Source organism: Ranitomeya variabilis, chromosome 1 (genome assembly GCF_051348905.1).
Source record: "Ranitomeya variabilis isolate aRanVar5 chromosome 1, aRanVar5.hap1, whole genome shotgun sequence".
Classification (NCBI taxonomy): domain Eukaryota; kingdom Metazoa; phylum Chordata; class Amphibia; order Anura; family Dendrobatidae; genus Ranitomeya; species Ranitomeya variabilis.
In genome coordinates, this window is record NC_135232.1 from 554,592,477 (window position 1) to 554,616,826 (window position 24,350).

Below are 24,350 nucleotides of genomic sequence, written 5' to 3' on the forward strand. Positions count from 1 at the left end.
AAAAAATAATGATATACTCACCTCTCAGAGCTGCACGCGGCCTTCCGGTGTCAGGGTTGCTGTGCGAGCAGGGCCTGCGGTGACGTCGCGGTCACATGACCGTGATGACGCCGCGGTCACATGACCGTGACGTCACGAAGGTCCTTCTCGCACAGCATCTTTGGAACCGGACCGCCGCGTGCAGCGCCGAGGAGAACGGATGTCAGAGGGTGAGTATATAACCAATTTTTTTATTATTTTTAACATTACTATTGATGCTGCATATTGCTGCATATGCAGCATCAATAGTATAGGAGTAATCCCGCAGTGGAAACCGGAAGACAAACCGCAATAAATCTGCAGGGATAACCGCAGCGGTTTTGCCCTGCAGATTTATCAAATCCGCTGCGGGAGAACCCGCAGAGCACACCGCAAAGTGTGCACATAGCCTTACAGTACAATGTAAATCAATGTGAAAAAAAAGCTGTGCACATGGTGCAGAAAAATCTGCGCAGAAACGCTGCAGATTTCAAAGAAGTGCACGTCGCTTCTTTTGTGCAGTTCTGCAGTGTTTCTGCGCAGATTTTTCTGCACCATGTGCACAGCTTTTTTTTTTTCACACTGATTTACACTGTACTGCACAGAAACTGCATCAATTCTGCAGATGCAGATTTAGTGCAGAAAATTCTGCACCACATTTCCTACGTGTGCACACAGCCTATTACACTCCTCAGAGTCCTCCATAGTGTATAATACACTTCCCATAGTCCTCCATAGAGTATAATGCAGTCCCCATATAGAATATAATTCTGACCTCATATAGTGTAACGCAACCCCACATAGAATAAAATTCAGCCCCCCCATAGAATATAATGCAGTCGCCCATAGATTATAATTTAGTCCTACAGTATTATGCCCACCATGTACTCACTCACTCACTGATATATACCGTGTTCATGGGCGTGCAGAGCAGTGAATATTCATTCCCTTTAGTAGCGGGCACATGTGACTGCCCAGCAGCAGGAAGCCTGCAGCTGCGGCTACTGTGCCCGCCATTAAAGTGAAATGAATATTCACTGCTCTCCACTCCTATAGTCCCACCCATCTCTGGGAGCCGGCTTCAGTGCATAGCGGTGGGAGGGACTATTGGCGTGGGGAGCAGTGAATATGAATTTCTCTTTTAACAGCGGGCATAGGCTTTAGCCACAGCAGCCGACTCTTGCCTGCAGTCACCCACTGCTCCGCTGCAGCTTCACTGACACCGGGCAAGCTATGGGGCCTGACTCAGGGGCCCCATAGCAGCTGCATGGTGTGCCGCTATTAGCGACACACCACTGGCTGGGGGCAGGGGAGGACACTAATAGCTTGGGGCCCCCTCCCTGCCCGGTACTCTGCTTATGAGGATTGCAATCTGGCAATGGGACCCTGGAGCCTCGGGCTCCGAGAAACAAGTCAGATTGTCCTCATTATTACTGCCCTGCAAGCAGGGGCATACATAGCAATCACAGGGCCCTCTCAGCTCTAAAAAATATATATTTATATTTTTTCACTGAGATGGAGATACACACACAGATACATGTGTACATACATACACACATATACCGTACACACATACACCGTACATACACACAGATACACATACAAATCCAGTATATGCAAACACATACATATACCATACATACACGTACATATACTGTCATACATACACATACCGTCATACATACAGATACCGTACATACACACATGCATATACCGTACATTCACACATACCATACATACACACAGATACACACATATACCGTACATACAGATACACGTACCGTACATTCATACACACATACCGTACATACACACATACAGTTATACCTCCCTTATGCCATGGACTATAGCCCCTACCCTGGATCTGCCCCATCCACCTCCCCTACAGCTCCTACCCAACATCTCCAGTCCCTATCCCTATTGCCATTATACACTTGCTTTGGCAAAACTGATGTGTATTTGGTCCTGCCAATAAAGCTTCTTTGAATCTTGAATCTGTTATATACACATAGTATACACATACCGTACATACATACCATACATACACACAAATACACATACATATACCGTACATACACACAAACCATACATACATATACTGTGCATACACAGCTACACATACATATACCGTACATATATACACATACATATACCATACATACACATACCGTACATACACACAGATACGCATCCATATACTGTACATACATACACCGTGCATACATACATATACCGTACATACATATACTGGACATACATACACACATACTGTACATACATACAGATACACATACATGTACCGTACATACACACATACAGTATATACACATAGTATACACATACCGTACACACATACATATATACCATATATACATACAAATTTATTGCACATACAGATACACATATTCTGTACATACATACACACAGCCATTCAAATAGACCATACATACACACATACAGTATACCGTACATACATACATACAGATAGAAACATACAGTTATATGAAAAAGTTTGGGCACCACTATTAATCTTAAGCTTAATGTTTTATAAAAATTGTTTTTTTTTGCAACAGCTATTTCAGTTTCATATATCTAATAACTGTTGGACACAGTAATGTTTCTGCCTTGAAATGAGGTTATTTGTACTAACAGAAAATGTGCAATCTGCATTCAAACAAAATTTGACAGGTGCATAAGTATGGGCACCTCTCCAGAAAAGTGACAATAATATTTAGTAGATCCTCCTTTTGCAAAAATAACAGCCTATAGTCGCTTCCTGTAGCTTTTAATGAGTTCCTGGATCCTGGATGAAGGTATTTTTGACCATTCCTCTTTACAAAACAATTCCAGTTCAGTTAAGTTTGATGGTCGCCGAGCATGGACAACCTTCTTCAAATGATCCCACAGATGTTCAATGATATTCAGGTCTGGGGACTGGAATGGCCATTCCAGAACAGTGTAATTGTTCCTCTGCATGAATGCCTGAGTAGATTTGGAGCGGTGTTTTGGATCATTGTCTTGCTAAAAGATCCATCCCCTGCGTAACTTCAACTTTGTCACTGATTCATGAACATTATTGTCAAGAATCGGCTGATGCTGAGAGGAATCCATGCGTCCCTCAACTTTAACAAGATTCCCGGTGCCGGCATTGGCCACACAGCCCCAAAGCATGATGGAACCTCCACCAAATTTTACTGTGGGTAGCAAGTGTTTTTCTTGGAATGCTGTGTTTTTTTGCCACCATGCATAACACCTTTTTGTATGACCAAACAACTCAATCTTGGTTTCATCAGTCCACAGGACCTTCTTCCAAAAATAAACTGGCTTCTCCAAATGTGCTTTTGCATACCTCAGCCGACTCTGTTTGTGGCGGGTTTGCAGAAACGGCTTCTTTCGCATCATGATTGCATACACCTGGCTATGAAGTTCAAAGCTCAATGAGGTTACAAAACCAAAAAAAGTGCTTTAGTAAGAAAATGATAAGGGTGCCCATACTTATGCACCTGTCAAATTTTGTTTGAATGCAGATTGCAGTTTTCTGTTAGTACAAATAACCTCATTTCAAGGCAGAAACATTACTGTGTCCAACAGTTATTAGAGATATGAAACTGAAATAGCTGTTGCAAAAAAAAACAAACAATTTTTATAAAACATTAAGCTTAAGATTTATAGGGGTGCCCAAACTTTTTCATATAACTGTACATACACATACACAGATGCATACATATACATACATACAAGCACATATATACACATACTAATCTGTGATATCAGGTGATCAGATGAGGCCACATAGTTCAGTTGGAGAGGGCTGCAGAACTCACTGTGGGGGATGGGGCACAGAGCAGAGAGGACTGATATCAGCCCCCTGCTGCTGCCGTGTTGTCCTGTGCAGTGAGCTCCTCCCCCATCTCTTCCCTGTGAGGAGATGCTGCAGCCTGCCGAGAACAGAACAGTGGAGGAAGCAGAAGACACACTTAAGGTACCGTCACATTAAGAGACGCTGCAGCGATATCGACAACGATGCCGATCGCTGCAGCGTCGCTGTGTGGTCGCTGGAGAGCTGTCACACAGACAGCTCTCCAGCGACCAACGATCCCGAAGTCCCCGGGTAACCAGGGTAAACATCGGGTTAACAAGCGCAGGGCCGCGCATAGTAACCCGATGTTTACCCTGGTTACCAGTGTAAAAGTAAAAAAAAACAAACAGTACATACTTACATTCCGGTGTCTGCCGCGTCCCCCTGCGCTGTGCTTCCCTGCACTGTGTAAGCGCCAGCCGGAAAGCACAGCGGTGACGTCACCGCTGTGCTTTGCTTTACGGCCGGCACTGACCCATTCAGTGCGGGAAGCTCTGAGCAGCAGCGTGGACGCCGGGGGACGTGACAGACATCAGAGGGTGAGTATGTAGTGTTTTTTTTTTACTTTTACAATGGTAACCAGGGTAAATATCGGGTTACTAAGCGAGGCCCTGCGCTTAGTCACTCGATATTTACCCTGGTTACCATTGTAAAACATTGCTGGCATCGTTGCTTTTGCTGTCAAACACGACGATACACGCCGATCTGACGACCAAATAAAGTTCTGGACTTTCAGCAACGACCAGCGATATCACAGCAGGATCCAGATCGCTGCTGCGTGTCAAACACAACGATATCGCTATCCAGGACGCTGCAACTTCACAGATCGCTATCGTTATCGTTGCAAAGTCGTTTAGTGTAAAGGTACACTAAGTCCTGCTCTTCCTCCACTGCTGTCCCTGATGACTCCCTATGTGCTGTGCGGCAGGGGCCCCTGACTGTAGGTGAGTACTCACCAGTCACCATTGGGACACGCCATGCAGGAGGGCAGATGGCAGCCAGTGAGCGCTCTCCTCAGTCTGGTGAGGAAAGCGTTCATTGGCCAACGTCTCTGCCTGCATGACATGCCCCCTTTTTGATCTCCTGCACTTCGCGCCCCGCTCTCTCCCCGACACTCACCGATGTTCCATGATTACAGGAGGGAGAGGGGCCCTATCCTGCATGATACCGGGCCTGCCTGCAGGGGCCCCGTCCACCTCTGGGCCCCGGAGCAGTGCCATCAGCAGTATGTCCGCCCCTGCCTGGGGGCCCCGAGGGCAGCGGGGGCCCTAGGCAGCTGCCTAGTCTGCCTGCCCCTAACGCCGGCCCTGATCAGAGCATTACACTATGAGAGACGCCAGTGGCCCCGAAGCTCCACATCTGCTCTACGTCATCAGCCGAGGATTAGAGTTTACACTATAAGGCCTCTTTCACACTACCGTCTTTCTGTTTCTATCTAAATGAGCCGTTTTGTGAAAAAAAACGGATCCAGCAAATGTATTCGCTGGATCCGTCTTTTTCTCATAGACTTGTATTAGCGATGGATTGCGACAGATGGCCACCAATTTCGTCCGTCATGCGCTGGATCCGTCAGAATTTGTGCATTCGTCGTCTGGAAAAAAAAAGTACAAAGAAAAGTTTTTTGTCTGCATCGAAAAATCGTACAGCGATGGATCTAGCGGCGTCAGTCATTGGCTAGAATGGAAGCCTATGGGAGCAGGATCTGTCGCTGTCCGTCAAATCACGGAATCCAGCAACGGATTCCGGTTTTTTTTTGTTTGTTTTTTTTACACTGAGCATGCTCCAAATCTGTATTTAGTAGCCAATTGGCCAGACAGCACCAAATCTATATAAACCTGCCATGTGGCTTCATTCCTCAATGTGCCAGCAAGAAGCATAGAAGCCAGCAAGAGGACTGCCAGCCAGCCGAATACCAGCCAGTGGCCTGCCAGCCAGAGGACTACCAGCCAGCGTCCTGCCAGCCAGAGGATTACAAGCCAGCGTCCTGCCAGCCAGAGGACTACCAGCCAGAGGACTACCAGCCAGCCAGCCCAGCCAGCCAGCAAGAGGCCTGCCAGCCAGAGGACTACCAGCCAGCCAGAGGACTACCAGCTAGCGTCCTGCCAGCCAGCCCGAGGACTGCTAGCCAGCCAGGGTCCTGCCAGCCAGATGACTACCAGCCAGCATCTTGCCAGCCAGCAAGAGACCTGCCAGCCAGCAAGAGACCTGCCAGCTAGAGGACTACCAGCCAGCGTCCTGCCAGCCAGCCAGCAAGAGGCCTGCCAGCCAGAGGACTACCAGCCAGCCAGAGGACTACCAGCTAGCGTCCTGCCAGCCAGCCCGAGGACTGCTAGCCAGCCAGGGTCCTGCCAGCCAGATGACTACCAGCCAGCATCTTGCCAGCCAGCAAGAGACCTGCCAGCCAGCAAGAGACCTGCCAGCTAGAGGACTACCAGCCAGCGTCCTGCCAGCCAGCCAGCAAGAGGCCTGCCATCCAGAGGACTACCAGCCAGCCAGAGGACTGCCAGTCAGCCAGAGGACTGCCAGCCAGCGTGTGTCCAGCCGTGGTTGTTTAGTTATTTTATTACTGTCATGTATTTCCAACAAAGTATTGTGGCGTGTGTGCGAGTGCGGCGTCTGTGTAAAATGATGTGTGTGTGTGCTGCGTGTCTGTGTCCAGGCTTTTTTTTTACAACTTTACATGTATTTTAAACAAAGTTCTGCGGTGTGTCGGTGTGTGTGTGTGATGGCAGTGTGTTTGTGTGTGTGTGTGTGGCATGTGTGTGTGGAGAGTGTATTCCTTTTTTCCTTTGGTACAAAATTTGCATTCAATGTACTTGTATTTAAAATAAAGAGCAGTGTAGCTCCTACTTGTGATGTTAAAAAAAAACAAAAAAAACAAACAAAAAAAGCAAATAAAAATTTCTCCTAAAACCGTGCGTATCATCATTTCACAAAGGTAAGTTTTATAGTGTGGTGTATGTAAAACTGGAACATACAACATGCAATACAGAGTTGGTTGAGGGTCTATTTGTTTAAATAAAAGGTGTATAAAAATGTGGATAGCAGAAATTGAGTATTTTAATTTTTTTAATGGATTTTTAAAAATAGCATGTGTGGTCAATAGATTTTCAACTGGGGTTTAGGCATTTAAACTTTGAAGGAGGGTATTGTTTGCAAGGTTTAGGTTTGTTTTTTGGGGGGTAAGGGTTTGCCAGCTTGCGCATATTATGGAAGGAGGATATGAAGCTCAGACTTGTGTGCCTTTGGTATATTTTTTGGGGTTTGCCTGCTTGCACATTGCTCAGAAACAAAATTTGAAAGGGGTGGTTTATAAACCTATTAAATTACTTAGCAGTTTTTTTTGGGTTGTGGGTCCTATGGGGATTATTTTAGGGGGTAGGTTTTTAAATTCTACTAGCTCTGGAGCAACTTTTTATGTTCTAATTCAGCTGCATACACATAATTTTATAATTGTGTTTATACTTGCAGTACCAGGCCAAACATCAGGGAACAACTGGACCAACAAGCCAGCAGGGACCAACCAGGCCAGCAAGCAGAACTCCTGATGTAAGTATTAAAGAACACAAATCTTTGCACATAATTTGTATAGTAGCTACCAAGTGTCTTTATACTTGCAGATCCAAAAAACAGCCATTATGTCTTCTTCTGGGAGCCGTCCTTCACAGCTTCGGCGTATTGAGATAATTTAAAAATTAAATCTTTTCTTTTGGTTCTTAAAATTTTTTTGTTAACACTATATGCATTAATTATGTTTTCACAGGAAGCTGAAGCAGCAGAGGGCCTCTCAGCAGATCATCGGGTGGGTGGAGAAATGCCCGGAGCTGGAGCGCAGAGTGTAAGTTTTGCAGAAACAGTTCCTACAGACATCACAGTACACCCAACACATAAAAAACAGATCACCATACATCACAGTACACACAAAGCATATGCCTACATCCAACATATGCTGCACGTTCTGGCCAACGCTGTCAAGGTCTTCCCAGCAGCTCCCAGGGTCGGTGTTGTGATCGCCGCTGCGGTCAGCCTCCAGTAAGTACATTTTTTATATACCGTATATACTCGAGTATAAGCCGAGATTTTCAGCCCAAATTTTTGGGCTGAAAGTGCCCCTCTCGGCTTATACTCGAGTCACGGTCGGCGGGTGAAGGGGAGAGGGCGCTGAGGCATACTTACCTGCTTCCGGGGCTCCTGGCGCTGTCCCTGCAGTCCCACAGTCTCCGGGTGCCGCAGCTCTTCCCCTGTTCAGCGGTCACGTGGGACCGCTCATTAGAGAAATGAATATGGACTCCACTCCCATAGGGGTGGAGCCGCATATTCATATCTCTAATGAGCGGTAACGGTGACCACTGATAGAGGAAGAGGCTGCGGCACCGAAGACCAGCTGTCCGGGGGAAGGAGCGGGACGCCGGGAGCAGGTAAGTATTACATATTCACCTGTCCGCGTTCCACACGCCGGTCGCCGCTCCATCTTCCCGGCGTCTCTCCGCACTGACTGTGCAGGTCAGAGGGCGCGATGACGCATATAGTGTGCGCGCCACCCTCTGCTTGATCAGTCAGTGCAGAGAGACGCCGGGACGGGACGCTGAGGAGCTGCAAGCAAGAGAGGTGGGTATGTCATTTCTTTTTTATTGCAGCAGCAGCAATGGCACAGCTTTCTATGGTACATCTATGGGGCAATAATGAACGGTGCAGAGCACTATATGGCACAACTATGGGGCAATAATGAACGGTGCAGAGCACTATATGGCACAGCTTTCTATGGTACAGCTATGGGGCAATAATGAACGGTGCAGAGGACTATATGGCACAGCTTTCTATGGTACAGCTATGGGGCAATAATGAACAATGCAGAGCATTATATGGCACAGCTATGGGGCAATAATGAACGGTGCAGAGCACTATATGGTACAGCTATGGGGCAATAATGAACGGTGCAGAGCACTATATGGCACAGCTATGGGGCCATAATGAACGGTATGGAGTGTGAAGAGCGGAACAAAAATGGTTACCTCAATGAACCAAAAAGGAATTTGTGATCAATATTGACCTGTCCATTCAAGGACATTTTAGCTATAGTGTGAAATCCTATTTTTTGTTTGTGAAACTGCCACTTAGGCGAAACTGTACTGTTTTGTTTGTTGTGAAACTATCACATAGCCGAAACTGTTTTTTTTGTCTTCTTTTCTCTCTTTGTTTAAACAAGCAAAACTTGTATAACCACTGAAACTACCTGTACAACTATATAAAGAGGGGATAGCACCTTGAAGGCAGGCGTGACTCAGAGGCTTCCCAGTGATATACTATACGAGACGTGTCTTGTGTATTATTTCTGGTGATTCCCCACTTCCAAAGGCTGCTCCGACTGAGTGTGGTCCCGACATTTCCTGGCGCCTGAACAGGGACCCGAGGTCTGTGTACTCCTTCAAGAACACCGGCAGAATACGAACGAAAAGAGAATCTGGGATAATGGACGGCAGATGAATAAAAACCTGGCCAGGTAAGAGACACTGTTAGATCTCTTATATCTGCCCTGCACTGTCCGTAAGATTTTCTGTGTCGTGTCCTTTAGCGGGTAGTTCTAGTAGAGGAGGATACCTATAGCTCGGGTTCTTGAACTACTTAGGAATTGACCACCTCACGGAGTACGGCATTGAATGAGAGTGAATGTGAATAGAAGGTGTGTGGAAGTTGGGAATAGCCCTATAAGCCGCCCAGGGTGTTGAAACAGAAGAAGTGACTGTCCCACTGGGCAACGTGGTTGCGTCCTTTCGGGGAGACCTCCGCGCCTATGTTCAATCTCTGATCCTGTCTTTGACGAAAACCTGGTGACGGATAAGTGTATGATAGTATGAGCCCAGGACAGATAAATTAGCCTGGGACAAGATACGTTGTATTTTGATCCTCTGTCTGGTTGCATTTGTGTTGTTTGCTATAGGTGTAGGAATCAGGATTTTCTTACATCAACACGGTACGCAGAAGCCGTTAAACATCCTAGCTCCTTAGGAAGAAGGTAACGAGGTATTCTCATACCTAAACGCCACCTAGGGCAAGAAAAGAAAAAAGCTCAGGATAAGAAAATGGGGAATAAGCAAACAAAGTCGGAACCAGAAGAATTAGATATCTATACTATCATAAAGGAGAGAAGTGGTGAAGATGCCACTAAGGGGCTGAGAAAGATTTTTAGTAAGTTTGGAGTTACTAAGGCAGAAGCCTTTAGTAGAAAAAAATGGGAAGGAATTCAGGAAAAAAAAAAAAAAAAGGCATAATCAGAGACAAGAAATGGATAGATCAGATCCAAGCGTTGATTGATGTCTCTAGGGTAGCAGAAAAAGAGGGATGGACATATAATCAACAGAATAAAAAGTGGTGTATTAGACCCGCAGGCTATGGAGAAAAACAAAATGTGGAATATAAGAACACCCCACCCCCATACCTTAACCCACATGCCCCATCTTTTCTCCAAACACCACCTCAAAGTTTAGCCGGACCAGGAGGATGGCTATGTCCGCACTGTGGACAACAAAATCCAGACTGGAGAAATGATTGCCTAGCCTGTGGTACACCTAGACATGGCGCTGTACTTGCCCCTGTTAGGGTAGTACCAAGACCCTTTAGGGAACCTGGTGCTGACGGAGTAATAGGAACTAGATATCACCAAACTCGACAATATTTCCCTTGGTCCCCCGCTGAAGGCATGTCTCTCTTGCATAACGCACCAGATCCCACCCAGTGTCCAGTTAGATTTGCACAATATATACAGCAAATTATGCAGACTCACGCTGGAGTTTGGGCAGATGGAGAAGAATTATGTAGAATGAAAATGACTCCTGGACTCTTCCAGGAGCTATTAGCAAATCTACAGGTACATAGGCCCCAGGCAGGAGATGGTGCCTTACAAACGATAGAATCAGGTACGCAATTTGTAGATCACTTAATGGTTTTCATGAGGGAAAAACAGAGGCAGAGAGGAACAACGGGAGTGGTGGCTCAGAAATCTGGACAGTCAGTAGACGAATATTATCTAAGTGTAGAAAATAATTTCAGAGATGAAGGCATGTATCTAACCGCTTCAGGAATGATGAGGTTAGTTACAAAAACCTTTATAGATGGATTGTCTCCAAAAGTGAAGGAAAAGCTTAAGGCCGCAACCCCTGATTGGAGAACCTTGGAAGACCCACACCTGGCTAGACAGAAAGCTGTAGGGATAGAAATGGACTTAAGAGAAAATTCTAAGCCAGTAAGAATTGCACAGGCTAATACTGGCTCTGCTAATCAAAAGTTTACTTGTCATTACTGTAAGAAGCCAGGACATTTCCAAAGGGAATGTAGGAAGAGAAAAGCAGATATAGATTCAGGAACCTTTGTACCCAAAAATAGGATAAATAACCCAGCGCCTGATCAAACAGACAGCTCAGAATGACTGAAGGTTATGCAGGTCTCTCTTCCTTCTAGAAGACCAATAATACAAGTTGAGGTTGAGGGTAAAAATGTACCTTTTCTGATAGATACGGGAGCAACATCCTCCATTTTAAATCAAGACTTTTTACCATATCCTGACAATATATCCTCAAAGGTAACATATGCAGAAGGGTATGATGGTAAAATTCAGGCGTTGCCCTTTACAAAACCTTTAAATGTGAGCTTTGGCCCTAAAACCTTTGTATCCAAATTTTTATTTGCTAAAGGTGCACCTACCTGCTTGCTGGGTACTGATGTCTTAAGTAAAATGCACGCAAACATCCATTTTAGAGAAAATGGCACAGTTATGCTGACCATCCCTGAAGATGCAGAAACTCTGGAACAATATGTTAGAATACAGGCAATGGAGGATTTTCCCGAAATTTACACTCAACAAGCAAAAATTGACTTGTCTCGGGTTCCTGACAGCCTATGGGCAAAAGGAGACACTGATGTAGGATTCTTATCAGTAGCTCCTATACTGTTAGAAACTGCCCCGGGAACCATTTTACCTCAGCTTAGGCAATACCCCATCAGCGCCCAGCAAGAACTGGCGATTTCTCAACAAATTCAGGATTATGTGTTACAAGGTGTTTTGGTAGAAATCAGGTCACCCGCCAATACACCCTTATATCCTGTTAAAAAGAAAGTTTCCTCCAAAGAAACTATGGTGAAATATCGCATGGTGCACGACCTACGGGAAATCAATAAGGTTTTGGCACCGGTCACCCCTGTGGTACCGAATCCTCATACCTTACTGTCTCAAATTCCCAGCACTGCTGCATATTTTACGGTAATTGACTTATCAAACGCATTTTTTTCTGTGCCACTACATAAGAACTGTTGGCATTTGTTTGCCTTTACATTCAAGGGTAAACAATTAGCATGGACAAGATTGCCACAAGGTATGGTACACTCACCAACTTTGTACTCTGAAGCAATGCAGACCGTGCTAAAAAATTTCACCCCAGAACCAGGAGTAGTCATTCTACAGTATGTAGATGACTTACTTATTTGTTGCCCTGATGAGCAGACGGCAGTTACCTCAACTGTTAATTTCTTAATTTTCCTAGCGCAAGAAGGCTGTAAAGTAAATAGACAGAAACTCCAGGCTTGTCAACAAACAGTCGTGTTTTTAGGTCACTGCATATCACAGGGCATCAGACACCTCACACCTCAACGTACGGAAGCCATACGTAACATGCTTGAACCCAGGAATCACAAACAGCTGCGTGCTTTCCTAGGTATTGTTTCACACTGTAGACAGTGGATCATACATGCAAGTCAACTCATGCAGCCTTTATATGACTGTATTGCCAACACGCCATATTCACTCAGTGAAGAGGCTAAACAGTCATTTTCCTCTTTGAAAACAGCACTGGTATCAGCTCCGGCTTTGGGACTCCCAGACTACACTAAACCTTTTCAATTGATGGCAGCTGAGATATCCTCACATGCTACAGGGGTGCTCACACAAAAACATGGAAACAAACAGAGACCGGTGGCATACATATCAGCTCATCTGGACCCTGTAGCTAGAGCCGCACCTTCTTGTGTAAGAGTAGTAGCCGCAATTTCACTGTTATTAGATAAAGCTTCTGAGATTGTTCTTGATCACCCACTTCTAGTTCAGACCACTCATGATGTACATGGCATTCTTAACCAGGTCCAACCTAAACATATTTCAATGGCCAGACACCTCCGTCTCCAATGTTCCCTACTACTGCCGCCCAACATTTCCTTTGCCAGGCTTCAGACTCTTAATCTCGCGTCTTTGCTCCCTTTAGAGTCTGAGGGGGGTACCATACCTGAGGAAACTGCACTCTCCAACTCCTTTGACCCATCAGAGTCAATGCATGATTGTGTACAATTAATGGAACAAGAGACTCAGGGCTTACGTAATGTACGTGACAAGCCACTCTGTAATGCTACATTTGAACTTTTCATAGATGGCAGTAGATATGCAGATATGAATGGACAATTTCATACAGGTTATGCGGTAGTAACTCAGCATGAAGTGCTGAAAGCAGAACCTCTCCCTGCTAATCAGTCTGCACAAGAAGCAGAACTTACGGCATTAGTTGAAGCTCTAAAAATAGCCAAAGATCAGACAGCAAACATATACACTGATTCTAGATATGCACATGGCATTATTTTCGATTTTGGCGTAATATGGAGAGCCAGAGGTTATATGACTGCTTCAGGCCAACCTGTTAAACATGCCTCCCTCATTAGACAGATTCTGGAGGCAGCACAAGAAACTAAAGAAATAGCGGTGATAAAGGTAGCTGCACATGTGAGACTCGACACCGAGGAAGCCAGGGGTAACGATAAAGCCGACAAAGCAGCAAAACAGGCAGCACGTAAACCCTTACATCATGCCCACACACTAGATAGCTCTGAAGATGATGAGGAGAGATTGAAGGAAGCTCAGAAACAGGTAGACGACGAAGAACGAGGGCAGTGGCAGAAAAAAGGGGCAGAAGATCAGAAAGGATTATGGAAAAAAGGAACTTTGTTGTGTTTACCCAGAGCCTGGTACCCCGCAGTGGCGAGTGACCTCCACCTACCTACGCATGTATCGGCAAACGGTATGACGCTCAAGGTAAAAGAAAGGTGGTTGGCTCCAGGCTTTGGTAATTTCGCTCGGAACATGTGTGCTGCATGCGCTATATGCCTGGCACACAATCCAGGTCAGACCATTAAAACCCCAACCAAGCATCATGTAAGACCACTGTATCCCTTTCAAAGACTCCAGATCGACTACATCCAGCTTCCTAGGTACAATGGATACGAATATGCGCTTGTGTGTGTGGACATGTTCTCAGGGTGGCCAGAGGCTTATCCAGTTCGTAAAGCCTCAGCAAAAACTACTGCCATTAAAATAGCACATGAACTGATACCCCGTTACGGCATGCCTGAGGTGATCGAGTCAGATAGGGGTACCCATTTTACTGGGGAAATATTCCAGAATGTTATGAAAATGTTGGGAGTAGAAAACCAGTTTCACACTCCGTATCACCCACAGAGTTCAGGTAAAGTGGAAAGATTAAATGGAACAATAAAATTAAAAATCCAGAAGGCCATGGCAGAAACAGGAAAGCCTTGGACCGAGTGTCTACCACTTGCCCTGTATTCCATCCGAAACGCCCCAAGGGGGAAGGCTAAGCTGTCACCACATGAGATTCTTTTTGGTAGAGCAGCAAATTTGGGTTGTTATTTTCCACAACAACTGATGTTGAATACTGAGACTTTAACTGCTTATGTGTGCATTCGCAAGTTTTTGCTTCCCTTCCAGATCCAGAAAATCTCGAAGGAGGCCACAAGTTGGAACCTGGTGATCAAATCTACGTGAAAAGACACACCAGAAAGACTCTGGAACCGAGATTTGACGGACCTTTCCAAGTCCTGTTAACAACTCCAACAGCAGTCAAGCTTGAAGGAAAGGCATCATGGATACATGCAAGCCATTGCAAAAAAGCAGTATAAGACTCATGATATTGATGTTAATAATGTTAACACAGATGTGGGATAAATTAGTTAGAGCCACGGATTATCTAGATGACCAGATTTGGGATATATTGGACATATTAAATACTAGTATAGCTGTACAGAATCAGCTTATAATAGTCACTAACCAACATACCCTGGTATTGGATTACCTAACTGCCTCACAAGGGGGTATGTGTCAAATCATCGGACCCACCTGCTGTCATTATATAGACCCGAATAGTACTATGAGTATGAGATTTAAATTAGAAGACGTACAACGACTCAGGGATCAGTATGACAAAGACAATGACCAAAATAAGGATAGCTGGTGGTCAGATACCTTTTCTTTTCTTAACCCGGCCAATTGGTTCAGGGGGATCGGTGGGTGGGTTACCGGGATTATGCAAAGCCTAATACATACAGTTATAGTTATTGTAATTATATATGTATTATTCAAGGTTGTACTCAAGGGTATCTCGGTATGCACAAATACATTTTGTATAATAGATGCGAGAATATAAAGTTTTGTTTTTTTTTGTAATATCACAAAAAGAATGACTAAAATAATCGTCTATATGACAAGGTTTTGAATGGAATATGTCAAAGGGGGGATTGTGAAGAGCGGAACAAAAATGGTTACCTCAATGAACCAAAAAGGAATTTGTGATCAATATTGACCTGTCCATTCAAGGACATTTTAGCTATAGTGTGAAATCCTATTTTTTGTTTGTGAAACTGCCACTTAGGCGAAACTGTACTGTTTTGTTTGTTGTGAAACTATCACATAGCCGAAACTGTTTTTTTTGTCTTCTCTTTTCTCTCTTTGTTTAAACAAGCAAAACTTGTATAACCACTGAAACTACCTGTACAACTATATAAAGAGGGGATAGCACCTTGAAGGCAGGCGTGACTCAGAGGCTTCCCAGTGATATACTATACGAGACGTGTCTTGTGTATTATTTCTGGTGATTCCCCACTTCCAAAGGCTGCTCCGACTGAGTGTGGTCCCGACAGGAGCATCTATTTTTATTTTTGAAATTCACCGGTAGCTGCTGCATTTTCCACCCTAGGCTTATACTCGAGTCAATAAGTTTTCCCAGTTTTTTGTGGCAAAATTAGGGGGGTTGGCTTATACTCTGGTCGGCTTATACTCAAGTATATACGGTATATATATTAGATGTGGATTTCTGTTTATTATTTTTTATTTTTATTTTTTTACAGCCCTCACAACGTGCTCCCGACTCGGATGGTGAGGAGGGGGGACTTGATGTGGACCGCCTCATCGAAGAGGTACGTGAGCTGGAGCCACTGTGGAACATGGGTCACCGCAGCCATGCAGATCAATTTATCACACGTCGACTCTGGGAGCAAGTATACTTCATCGTTGTGGACAACTGGGAGGACCTCGAACCTCTGCAACAGACTCAAGCGCGTAAGTATTCACATTTCAGTAATTTCGGTTGCATGAAGGAATGTGTTGTAAACGAAAAAATTTTTTCCCCTTTACAGGTGAAAGGGTAATGAAGCTGTGGCGGTCACTCAGGGATCGCTTCAAGAAGGAGTTCAACAAGGAGATGCAGGCCCCGAGTGGATCGGGAGAACGCAGGAGCCAATACAAGTACGGCAGGGTCCTGTTTTTCCTCCGGTCGATGATGGTTAGCAGAAGGTAAATATTCCACAGCCCATTTATTAAGTCACAATGTTTACCTGTCTAACCTTATTTTTTGGTTTCAGCCAGGGCTATGGAATATCAATATATTAATTTTAATTTTTATTTTCTTTCACAGCACCATCTGCAGCACTCGGGAGCCTGCTACTGCGTTGGACCCCTCTGGAGCGATCCCACAGGAGTCCGCCACCGGGGACCACGTCGATAGACCCCACCCCTCTGACCCTCTGTCTGATCCTTCCCTCACTGCTGGTTCCTCAGCCTCATCCACCAGCATTGGAGCATCATGTCAGACTTTGTCACATGAAGCTGCTGGTGAGGAGTTAGCTTTCCATTTACCCCACCCCTCTGATGCTGCCACTTGTAGAACACCTGTAGGTTATGGGCGGCAGCGCCAGAGGGGTCAGGAAAGGAGTTATGCGCCCAAGTTTTTGCATCTGAATGCAGCCTTCCAGAACTCGATAAAGCTTTTGGCCGAACAAATGACTGCGGAGTTCAACATGTTGAATAAATGCATCCTTGAACTCAGCAGTCGTTTCGATAGGATGCATTTAGATGCAAGTAGGTCACCTAATATTTTTTTTCAGGCAGTACTCACGCGCATGGAAAATCTAACTCCTGACCAGCAGATGCATGTAATGCAAGGTTGCCATGCTGATATAGCGCGGGCCACCTCCAAAGCCCCTCCACCTCCCCCGGTAGTTGCTCCCACACCTCCCTCCAGCCACTGTCCCTCCTACCAATCCTTCCCAGTACCAAAATCCTTCCCAGTGCACAAACCCTTGCCGTTTCCAAAATCCGTCCCAGTTCCAAATGCCTTCCCTACTGTTTCCTTCCCCGTTACATATTCCTTCCCCGGCCCAGCTTACTGTGCATTATAATTTCTCACCTACACCAACCCCCCGCCCAACCTGTCGTCCCTGCTTCAACATCATGTTTTCTCCCACCCTTCCACTTCTGATCAACCCCAACCCCGTCGCTATTCCCCCACACTATCGATGCGGTCCACCCTGCCAGCTCCTCCGATACTATCTTCACCCAACAGTTTACCAATCTGTAACATTGTAAATAAAAAAAAATTTTGGGTTTCAAAAAGCATTTATTGTCAATTGTATTTATATAACTCTTTGTATAAAAGAAACAAACAACACTAGTTGTAAAGGTAAAAAAAAAGGTTGACAAAAAAGACATACACAACTTTAGTGAAAGGTATAAAACAAAACATATGGTATAATCACAAGTGTGACTTCAGCGGGTATAAAATCAGAAGTGTGACTTCAGCAATAAGTTTGGTAATCCAAACATACATTATATAAAAACACAAACATATCAAACCATGTCATCCTGCCATTCAACTCTTCCTTGAGGTGGCAAAGTAATCGGCAAATTTGTCCCTCATTCTGGAAACTGCAACAGCGCTACGAAGTTATATTTTGATAGTTATGCAAGGTGGTTTCAGACTCCTTTTCCTCCACGGCAACCTGTTCCTTGGATAGGACAAAATTGTGCAGCACCACACAAGCCTTCACCACCTCATCCACAGTCTCAGTTTGCAGTTTGATTGCGGTCAACAGCACTCGCCATTTTGCAGTTAAAATCCCGAAGGCACACTCCACCACTCTTCGCGCTCGTGTTAACCGATAATTAGATACTCTTTTCCTTCGTGTTAATCCACTTGCATATGGCTTGAGCAGGTGTGGCGAAAGCTGGAAGGCTTCATCACCAACACACACGAATGGCATTGGTGGGCCAGAGGTTCCAGGGAGTGGTCTTGGAGGTGGAAAATGACGTGTCTCCGTATAAAAAACGCCCCATTGCAGACATTTTAAAAACCTGCGAATCATTGGAGCGACCATAGGCACCAATATCCACTGCTATGAATTTGCATTCGGCGTTAGCTATGGCCATCAGCACAATAGAAAAATATTTTTTATAACTGAAATATTCTGAGCCCGATCCTGCAGGTTTAACAATCCTTATATGCTTGCCATCTACTGCACCCAAGCAATTTGGAAAATGGCAAATCTGTTCAAAATTAGCGGGAATCTCCAGCCACTTCTCCATTGTTGGATTTGTAATCCTCCTGTAAACAATCCCACAATGCCCGGCAGGTCTGTTTTACTATCCCTGATATTGTAGAAATCCTCAGCCGAAATAGATAATGGAGGGAGGAAAGGGATTCGCCAGTTGCAATGAATCTGTAAACAAAGACACAGAAAATAATTATTACAAACTACCAGAAACAACATTACAGTTTTAAAGGGAACCTGTCACCCCCAAAATCGACAGTGAGCTAAGCCCACCGGCATCAGGGGCTTATCTACAGCATTCTGTAATGCTGTAGATAAGCCCCCGATGTATCGTAAAAGATGAGAAAAAGAGGTTAGATTATACTCACCTAGGGGGGCGGTCTGATCCGATGGGCGTCGCGGTCCAGTCCAGGGCCTCCCATCTTAATAGGATGACGTCAACTTCTGGTCTTCACGCTGCGGCTCTGGCGCAGGCGTACTTTATCTGCCCTGTTGAGTGCAGAGCAAAGTACTGCAGTGCGCAGGGGCTGGGAAAGGTCAGAGAGGCCCGGCTCCTGCGCACTGCAATACTTTGCTCTGCCCTCAACAGGGCAAAGTACCCCTACGCTGGAGCTGCAGCGTGAAGACCAGAAGAGGACGTCATCCTATGAAGATGGGAGGCCCCGGACCACTACGCCCATCAGACCGGACCAGCAGCGGGACCACCCCTGGGTGAGCATACAGTGATATAACCTCTCTTTCTCATCTTTTAGGATACATCGGGGGCTTATATTCAGCATTCTGGAATAAGCCCCTGATGCTGGTGGGCTTATCTCACCCTCAATTTTTGGGGTAACAGGTTCCCTTTAAGTCTGATGAATGAGAAACAAACCATTAAAAAAAAAAAAAAAAAAAAAAGGCTTACCGAAGTGTCACCATCAGACGCTTCGCCGGTGAAAGCGCAAATACGTGTCCTTTCTCCTGATTAGTTCTCCAACCCGTTCCACCAAAACATCAAAGTTTTCAGCTCTCATGCGTACATAATTGAAGAACTTCTCCGGGTTTTGCCTCAATTCCATATAAAGCGTTGAATAGACCCCACGGGTCAATCACTGTGCAGTGATTGGATGGATCCAAAGGTGTCGGAGACGTCACTGACGAAGGATGCGCTGTCTTGCTTCCTCCTTTTCCCGAACAATCACTTTCAACCTATTGGCCTCAAAACCAAAATCCGCATACATGCTCGCAATATTTGCTAGAACACCTTCCATTTCTGCCACTTGCTCTAAAACCTCTCAAAGATGGGGTGTTAAAACACTCAATATATATGTTCCCATTATTTTCCAGTAGCCAATCACATTTGGGAGAGTCCCATTTGGAGATATGTAAAACAGATCAGCAAAAAAAACTGATGTGACGAATGCAACGGATCCAATTTTTCGACAGATTGGCTAGACGAATCCGTCGAAAAACAGGATCCATTGCATCCGTTGTGACGACGGATTGTGACTGATGCCAGAAGACGGAAGTGTGAAAGAATGACCTCGGGGAGATCAAAACATCAACACCGCGGAGACACCATCACGTGTTTCTCAACGCAGTGATCCAGAACACTGCCCCCATCCCTTATTCATTGCTTCTCAACGCAAGCAATGAATAGCCAGGTCTTTCACCGGGAAGGAACAACCACGGGAAGGGCAGCATCCAGTAAAGGAAAACCACCTATGCCAAAACATGGTATCCATCCACAGACAGCTGTTTCGGGGTATTTGCCCCTCATCAGTGTGGCATAGGTGGTTTTCCTTTACTGGATGCTGCCCTTCCCGGTGAAATACCTGGCTATTCATTGCTTGCGTTGAAAAACACGTGATGGTGTCTCCGTGGCTTTTCTACATGCATTTGCATATTTCCCATAAGGGATGGGGGCAGTGTTCTGGATCACTGCATTGAGAAACACGTGATGGTGTCTCCGCGGTGTTGGATGTTTTGATCTCCCCGAGGTCATTCATCCTGATGTTCATAGCCTTTTCACTAGGCACTGCTCCTAATAGCCAGTTTCCTACTCCACACTGATGAGGGGCAAATACCCCGAAACAGCTGTCTGTGGATGGATACCATGTTTTGGCATAGGTGGTTTTCCTTTACTGGATGCTGCCCTTCCCGTGGTTGTTCCTTCCCGGTGAAAGACCTGGCTATTCATTGCTTGCGATGAGAAACACGTGATAGTGTCTCCGCGGCTTTTCTACATGGAAGTGTGAAAGAGGCCTAAGGGACGTCGGATGTATTACACTATGAGGGATGCAAACGGCCTCAGAGCTCTGCCCTATGTGAGCAGCCGAAGATCACAGTATTACACTACGAGAGACACTGGTGGCTCAGGAGCTTCACATCTTCCCTACGTCAGCAGCAGAGGATCAGAGTTTACGCTATAAGGGACATCCGACCCTCAAATCTTCCCTACGTGAGTAGCAGCGTATTGCACTACGAAGGACGCCGGCGGCCCCAGAGGTCCACATCTGCCCTACAATCACCAGAGGTTCAGAGTATTACAGTACGAAGGACACCGGCCCCTCAAATCTGCCCTATGTGAGTAGCAGAGTATTGCACTACAAGGATATCGGCGGCCCTGGAGTTCCACATCTGCCTTACATTAGGAGCAGAGGTTCAGAGTATTACACTACAACTGAGGCTGGCCCAGAAGGTTCACATCTGCCCTATGCAGCAGCAGAGAATCAGAATATTACACTACAAGGGATGCTGGCGGCGCTGGAGCTCCATATCAGCCCTACGTGAGCAGCAGAGAATCAGAGTATTACACTATGAAGGATGCCGGTGGCACCAGAGCACCACATCTGCCCTACATCAGCAAAGAATCACAGTATTACACTTCAAAGACCAGCGGCCGCAGAGCTCCACATCTGCCCTACATCAGCAGCAGAAGATCAGAGTATTACGCTATGAGGGACGCCGGCCCTAGGGTTCCGCATCTGCACTACATCAGAAGCAGAGGATCAAAGTGTAATGGTACAAAGGACGCCAACGGTCCCATGCACTGTCATTTTCCCACAGTCCAGAGTTCACTGCAGTTCAGGCTGTGAGGGAGCGCAGCTACAGTGACGTCACCGCTAGTCACTGAAGCTCCGCTCTCAGCAGCTCATTCACCAGTGGTTTTCAGCCCGGGCGGTCGCATCTTGGCACCGTCCTGGTTGAAAACTGTATATCTCCCAGATATGGATTACTGCATGGGACACAATGACGGACAGGTATGGTATATTGTAGGTTTGTTATTTTACTTTTATTACAGGAGATCGAGGGCTTCGCAGGAATTAGGTGTTGCAGTAAGTATGGTTTAATTAAGAATATTAAAGGAGTCTGTGTCTTTATTTCAATTAAAGGATTTTTCACTGAGTGTCTGTGTTTTCTTAATTTTACTATTTGGGGTTAGTATTGGGAGCGTCTTATTGACGCCGCTCTCTCTATACATACATACATATATACATACATACATATGCGCATATATTTCTATTCTAACCTGTCACTCTGATTCTGCTGTACGCGGCAGATCATGTGCTGGTTTAAAAAAAAAAAAAATTATATATATATATATATATATATATATATATATATATATATATATATATATATATATATATATATATATATATATATATATATATATATATATATATATTATATATATAAAATTACGCTACTAAATGTGATGGTTCCTGACCCGTTATTAATTAAGAAATAGAAGCTGATGGCAGCGAAAGTGTCTTGCGCCTTGGGGAAAACTGGCAGCGACAGACGGCGTTGATAATTATTTTTTTCCGCCTGAGTGGGAGTAGTTATATCGCCCTCGCTGCAGTGTGCCCAATAGCCAGTACATAGCAGGCAGCCTTTCTGGTGACTTATTATCCTAGGTGCAGTTCCCTGTCTGACCTGAGGGTAAAAGGGGGTGCCAGTTCCAAACTGAAATTGGGAAGTGGGATATAAATAAATCCCCTTCAGAAAAGAACCGGGGCAACCAAACAACCCCGGTTCATGACACTCTTGTTAAAATCACATTGCATATGGATTGCATACTGATGTCATACGAATACATAGATGCGAGGAAATCGCATTGTAAACGGATTACACATGGATGACCATACAGAGAACACTCGTGCGACTCTAGGCCGAGAGAATCCAACTGATTTTTAATACGTTAAATATGACGCCAGCCTAAGAGGGATGCCGGCCCCAAAGCTCCACCTCACGAGCTAAGGAGCAGACTGTGTGCTATATTCCCGGCAGTGGCCACAAACAAGGAGCAGGGAGCGTACCTGGGCTATTGCCGACATCTCTATGGTGGCACTAGCCCAGGTACGTTTGCACCCGGCAATTGTTTAGAATTTGGGATACAGCGGACATAGCCAGGCCCGCCCTCATGTCTAGAGGTGTTAGTGGTCACAAAGGTCCAGCGGTGACTATGCATCACAGATCTGGCGACTGAGCAGAGGATAAGGTTCTGCCTTTCTTCCTAGTGACCAATTCCGCTGAGACCGTGGCTGCTGACAGTCACCGCAGCCCGCACGCTGTCTATCTGCCGCACACTCTTTCAATGGGACTAATTTAAGCTGGCAGGCGCACACAGCTGTACACGGCAGGAGAAAAGGGATGAGGGCAGGGAGAGGAGGGAGAATATAACCACATTGCGGCAGGGGGTCGGCACAAGCCAGGTCTCCAGGACTTGGCCCACTTCTGCAGCGCTCAACGCACCAGGGTGGACAGCAGATACAAAAAAGGGCTGGAGGGGGTGTGAGCAGGCCCCGGTCCTGGAGCTGGGACAGAAGAGATGCACTTGTACGAGGGTTGGAATTTGGTTTGCAGCGTCCTTGGGCCCGGCTGCAGAATATGTGTGCCCTAGTTACAACGAAGCTTTGGGCAGCACAGCACCGCGTGTCTCCCGTGCTCCAGTCATGAATAATTGAGTGCTCATCAGACGGACGATACATCAGCCCGGCAGCTGTGAGTGACACACCAAGCAATCACTCAGGACGGGGAAATCAGCTGAAGTGGTCCCAACACTGCCGACCCCCGGCGCCTCCCCACCATCTGAGGACAGGAAACACGCGGGCAATCCTCGACAGGACACGGGAGTCCGCGGATGCTGGGCCAGCGCATCATGACCTTCACAGATTACGTTATCGCCATATCAGGGACACAAACGGACCCCCGAGGACCACTGATTGAGCACTGTGAGGAGGCCAGGCTGGCACAGATCCCTCCTCGCCTCCTGCCCGTGACATACCACTACATGGAGGTCACACATCACCTGTAAGAGGTCTTTGCCGGCTTCAAGGGGTCCATACTAATGGCAGCAGCTTGTAGAACAGCATGTAACAGCTTCTGCAGATGAGGGGAATTTATTCTACAGAAAAAAAACTATTGTCCAAGTGTCAGATGCCATCGATCGGAAATCACGTGGACCCGGAGACAGGTGTGAGCAGAATCACAATCAGCGCCACCACCGCCAGGTCCCGGAACACCGAATAAGCAGACAACACAGCGAAAATTAGTATGTAAAGGAGGGGCCCGGCTATAGAGGCATCAGGAGCAGGCCGCTATCAGAAGGCTCACACAGCAAATATAAGCCACAGAGGTGGCTCTTATCTACGGCCTTCTAACACCCAGGTTACGAAGGATTCCGGCCGAGTGAGCGCCTCCAGTAGGCTCAAAGGTGTGAGGACACAATCAGAGCCCAGCATGGAACGAGAGCAGCAGCATACCCCATACAGCAAGTGTACGCCCCCTACAGCCAGAATCATCCCTACAGCAAAAGCATGCCTCCTGCGGCCAC

The 24,350-nt window shown here is 45.9% G+C and overlaps 2 protein-coding genes and 1 long non-coding RNA gene across 3 annotated transcripts in view; 2 read left to right on the forward strand and 1 right to left on the reverse strand.

Moving 5' to 3' along the window:
* LOC143767623 (ephrin-A3-like) overlaps window positions 1-24,350 on the reverse strand; it is a 102,382-nt gene that overhangs the window by 25,600 nt on the left and 52,432 nt on the right. The window lies entirely within an intron of this gene.
* LOC143803936 (uncharacterized) lies at window positions 3,945-7,712 on the forward strand. Its single transcript, XR_013220964.1, has 3 exons — window positions 3,945-4,000; window positions 7,349-7,426; window positions 7,641-7,712. It is a non-coding gene; the product is annotated as an uncharacterized LOC143803936 (long non-coding RNA).
* LOC143803992 (uncharacterized) lies at window positions 15,207-17,532 on the forward strand. Its single transcript, XM_077281765.1, has 3 exons — window positions 15,207-16,262; window positions 16,340-16,496; window positions 16,618-17,532. The coding sequence occupies exons 1-3, from the start codon at window positions 16,148-16,150 to the stop codon at window positions 17,378-17,380; spliced, it is 1,035 nt and encodes a 344-aa protein (XP_077137880.1). The 5' UTR covers window positions 15,207-16,147; the 3' UTR covers window positions 17,381-17,532.

What these genes read in the sequence shown, in the direction of transcription:
- LOC143803992 (XM_077281765.1), top strand. Translation starts at nt 16,148, where the DNA reads ATGGGTCACCGCAGCCATGCAGATCAATTTATCACACGTCGACTCTGG. An exon ending in TCTGCAACAGACTCAAGCGC is followed by an intron (nt 16,263 to 16,339) that starts GTAAGTATTCAC and finishes TCCCCTTTACAG; the next exon opens with GTGAAAGGGTAATGAAGCTG. An exon ending in TCGATGATGGTTAGCAGAAG is followed by an intron (nt 16,497 to 16,617) that starts GTAAATATTCCA and finishes TTTCTTTCACAG; the next exon opens with CACCATCTGCAGCACTCGGG.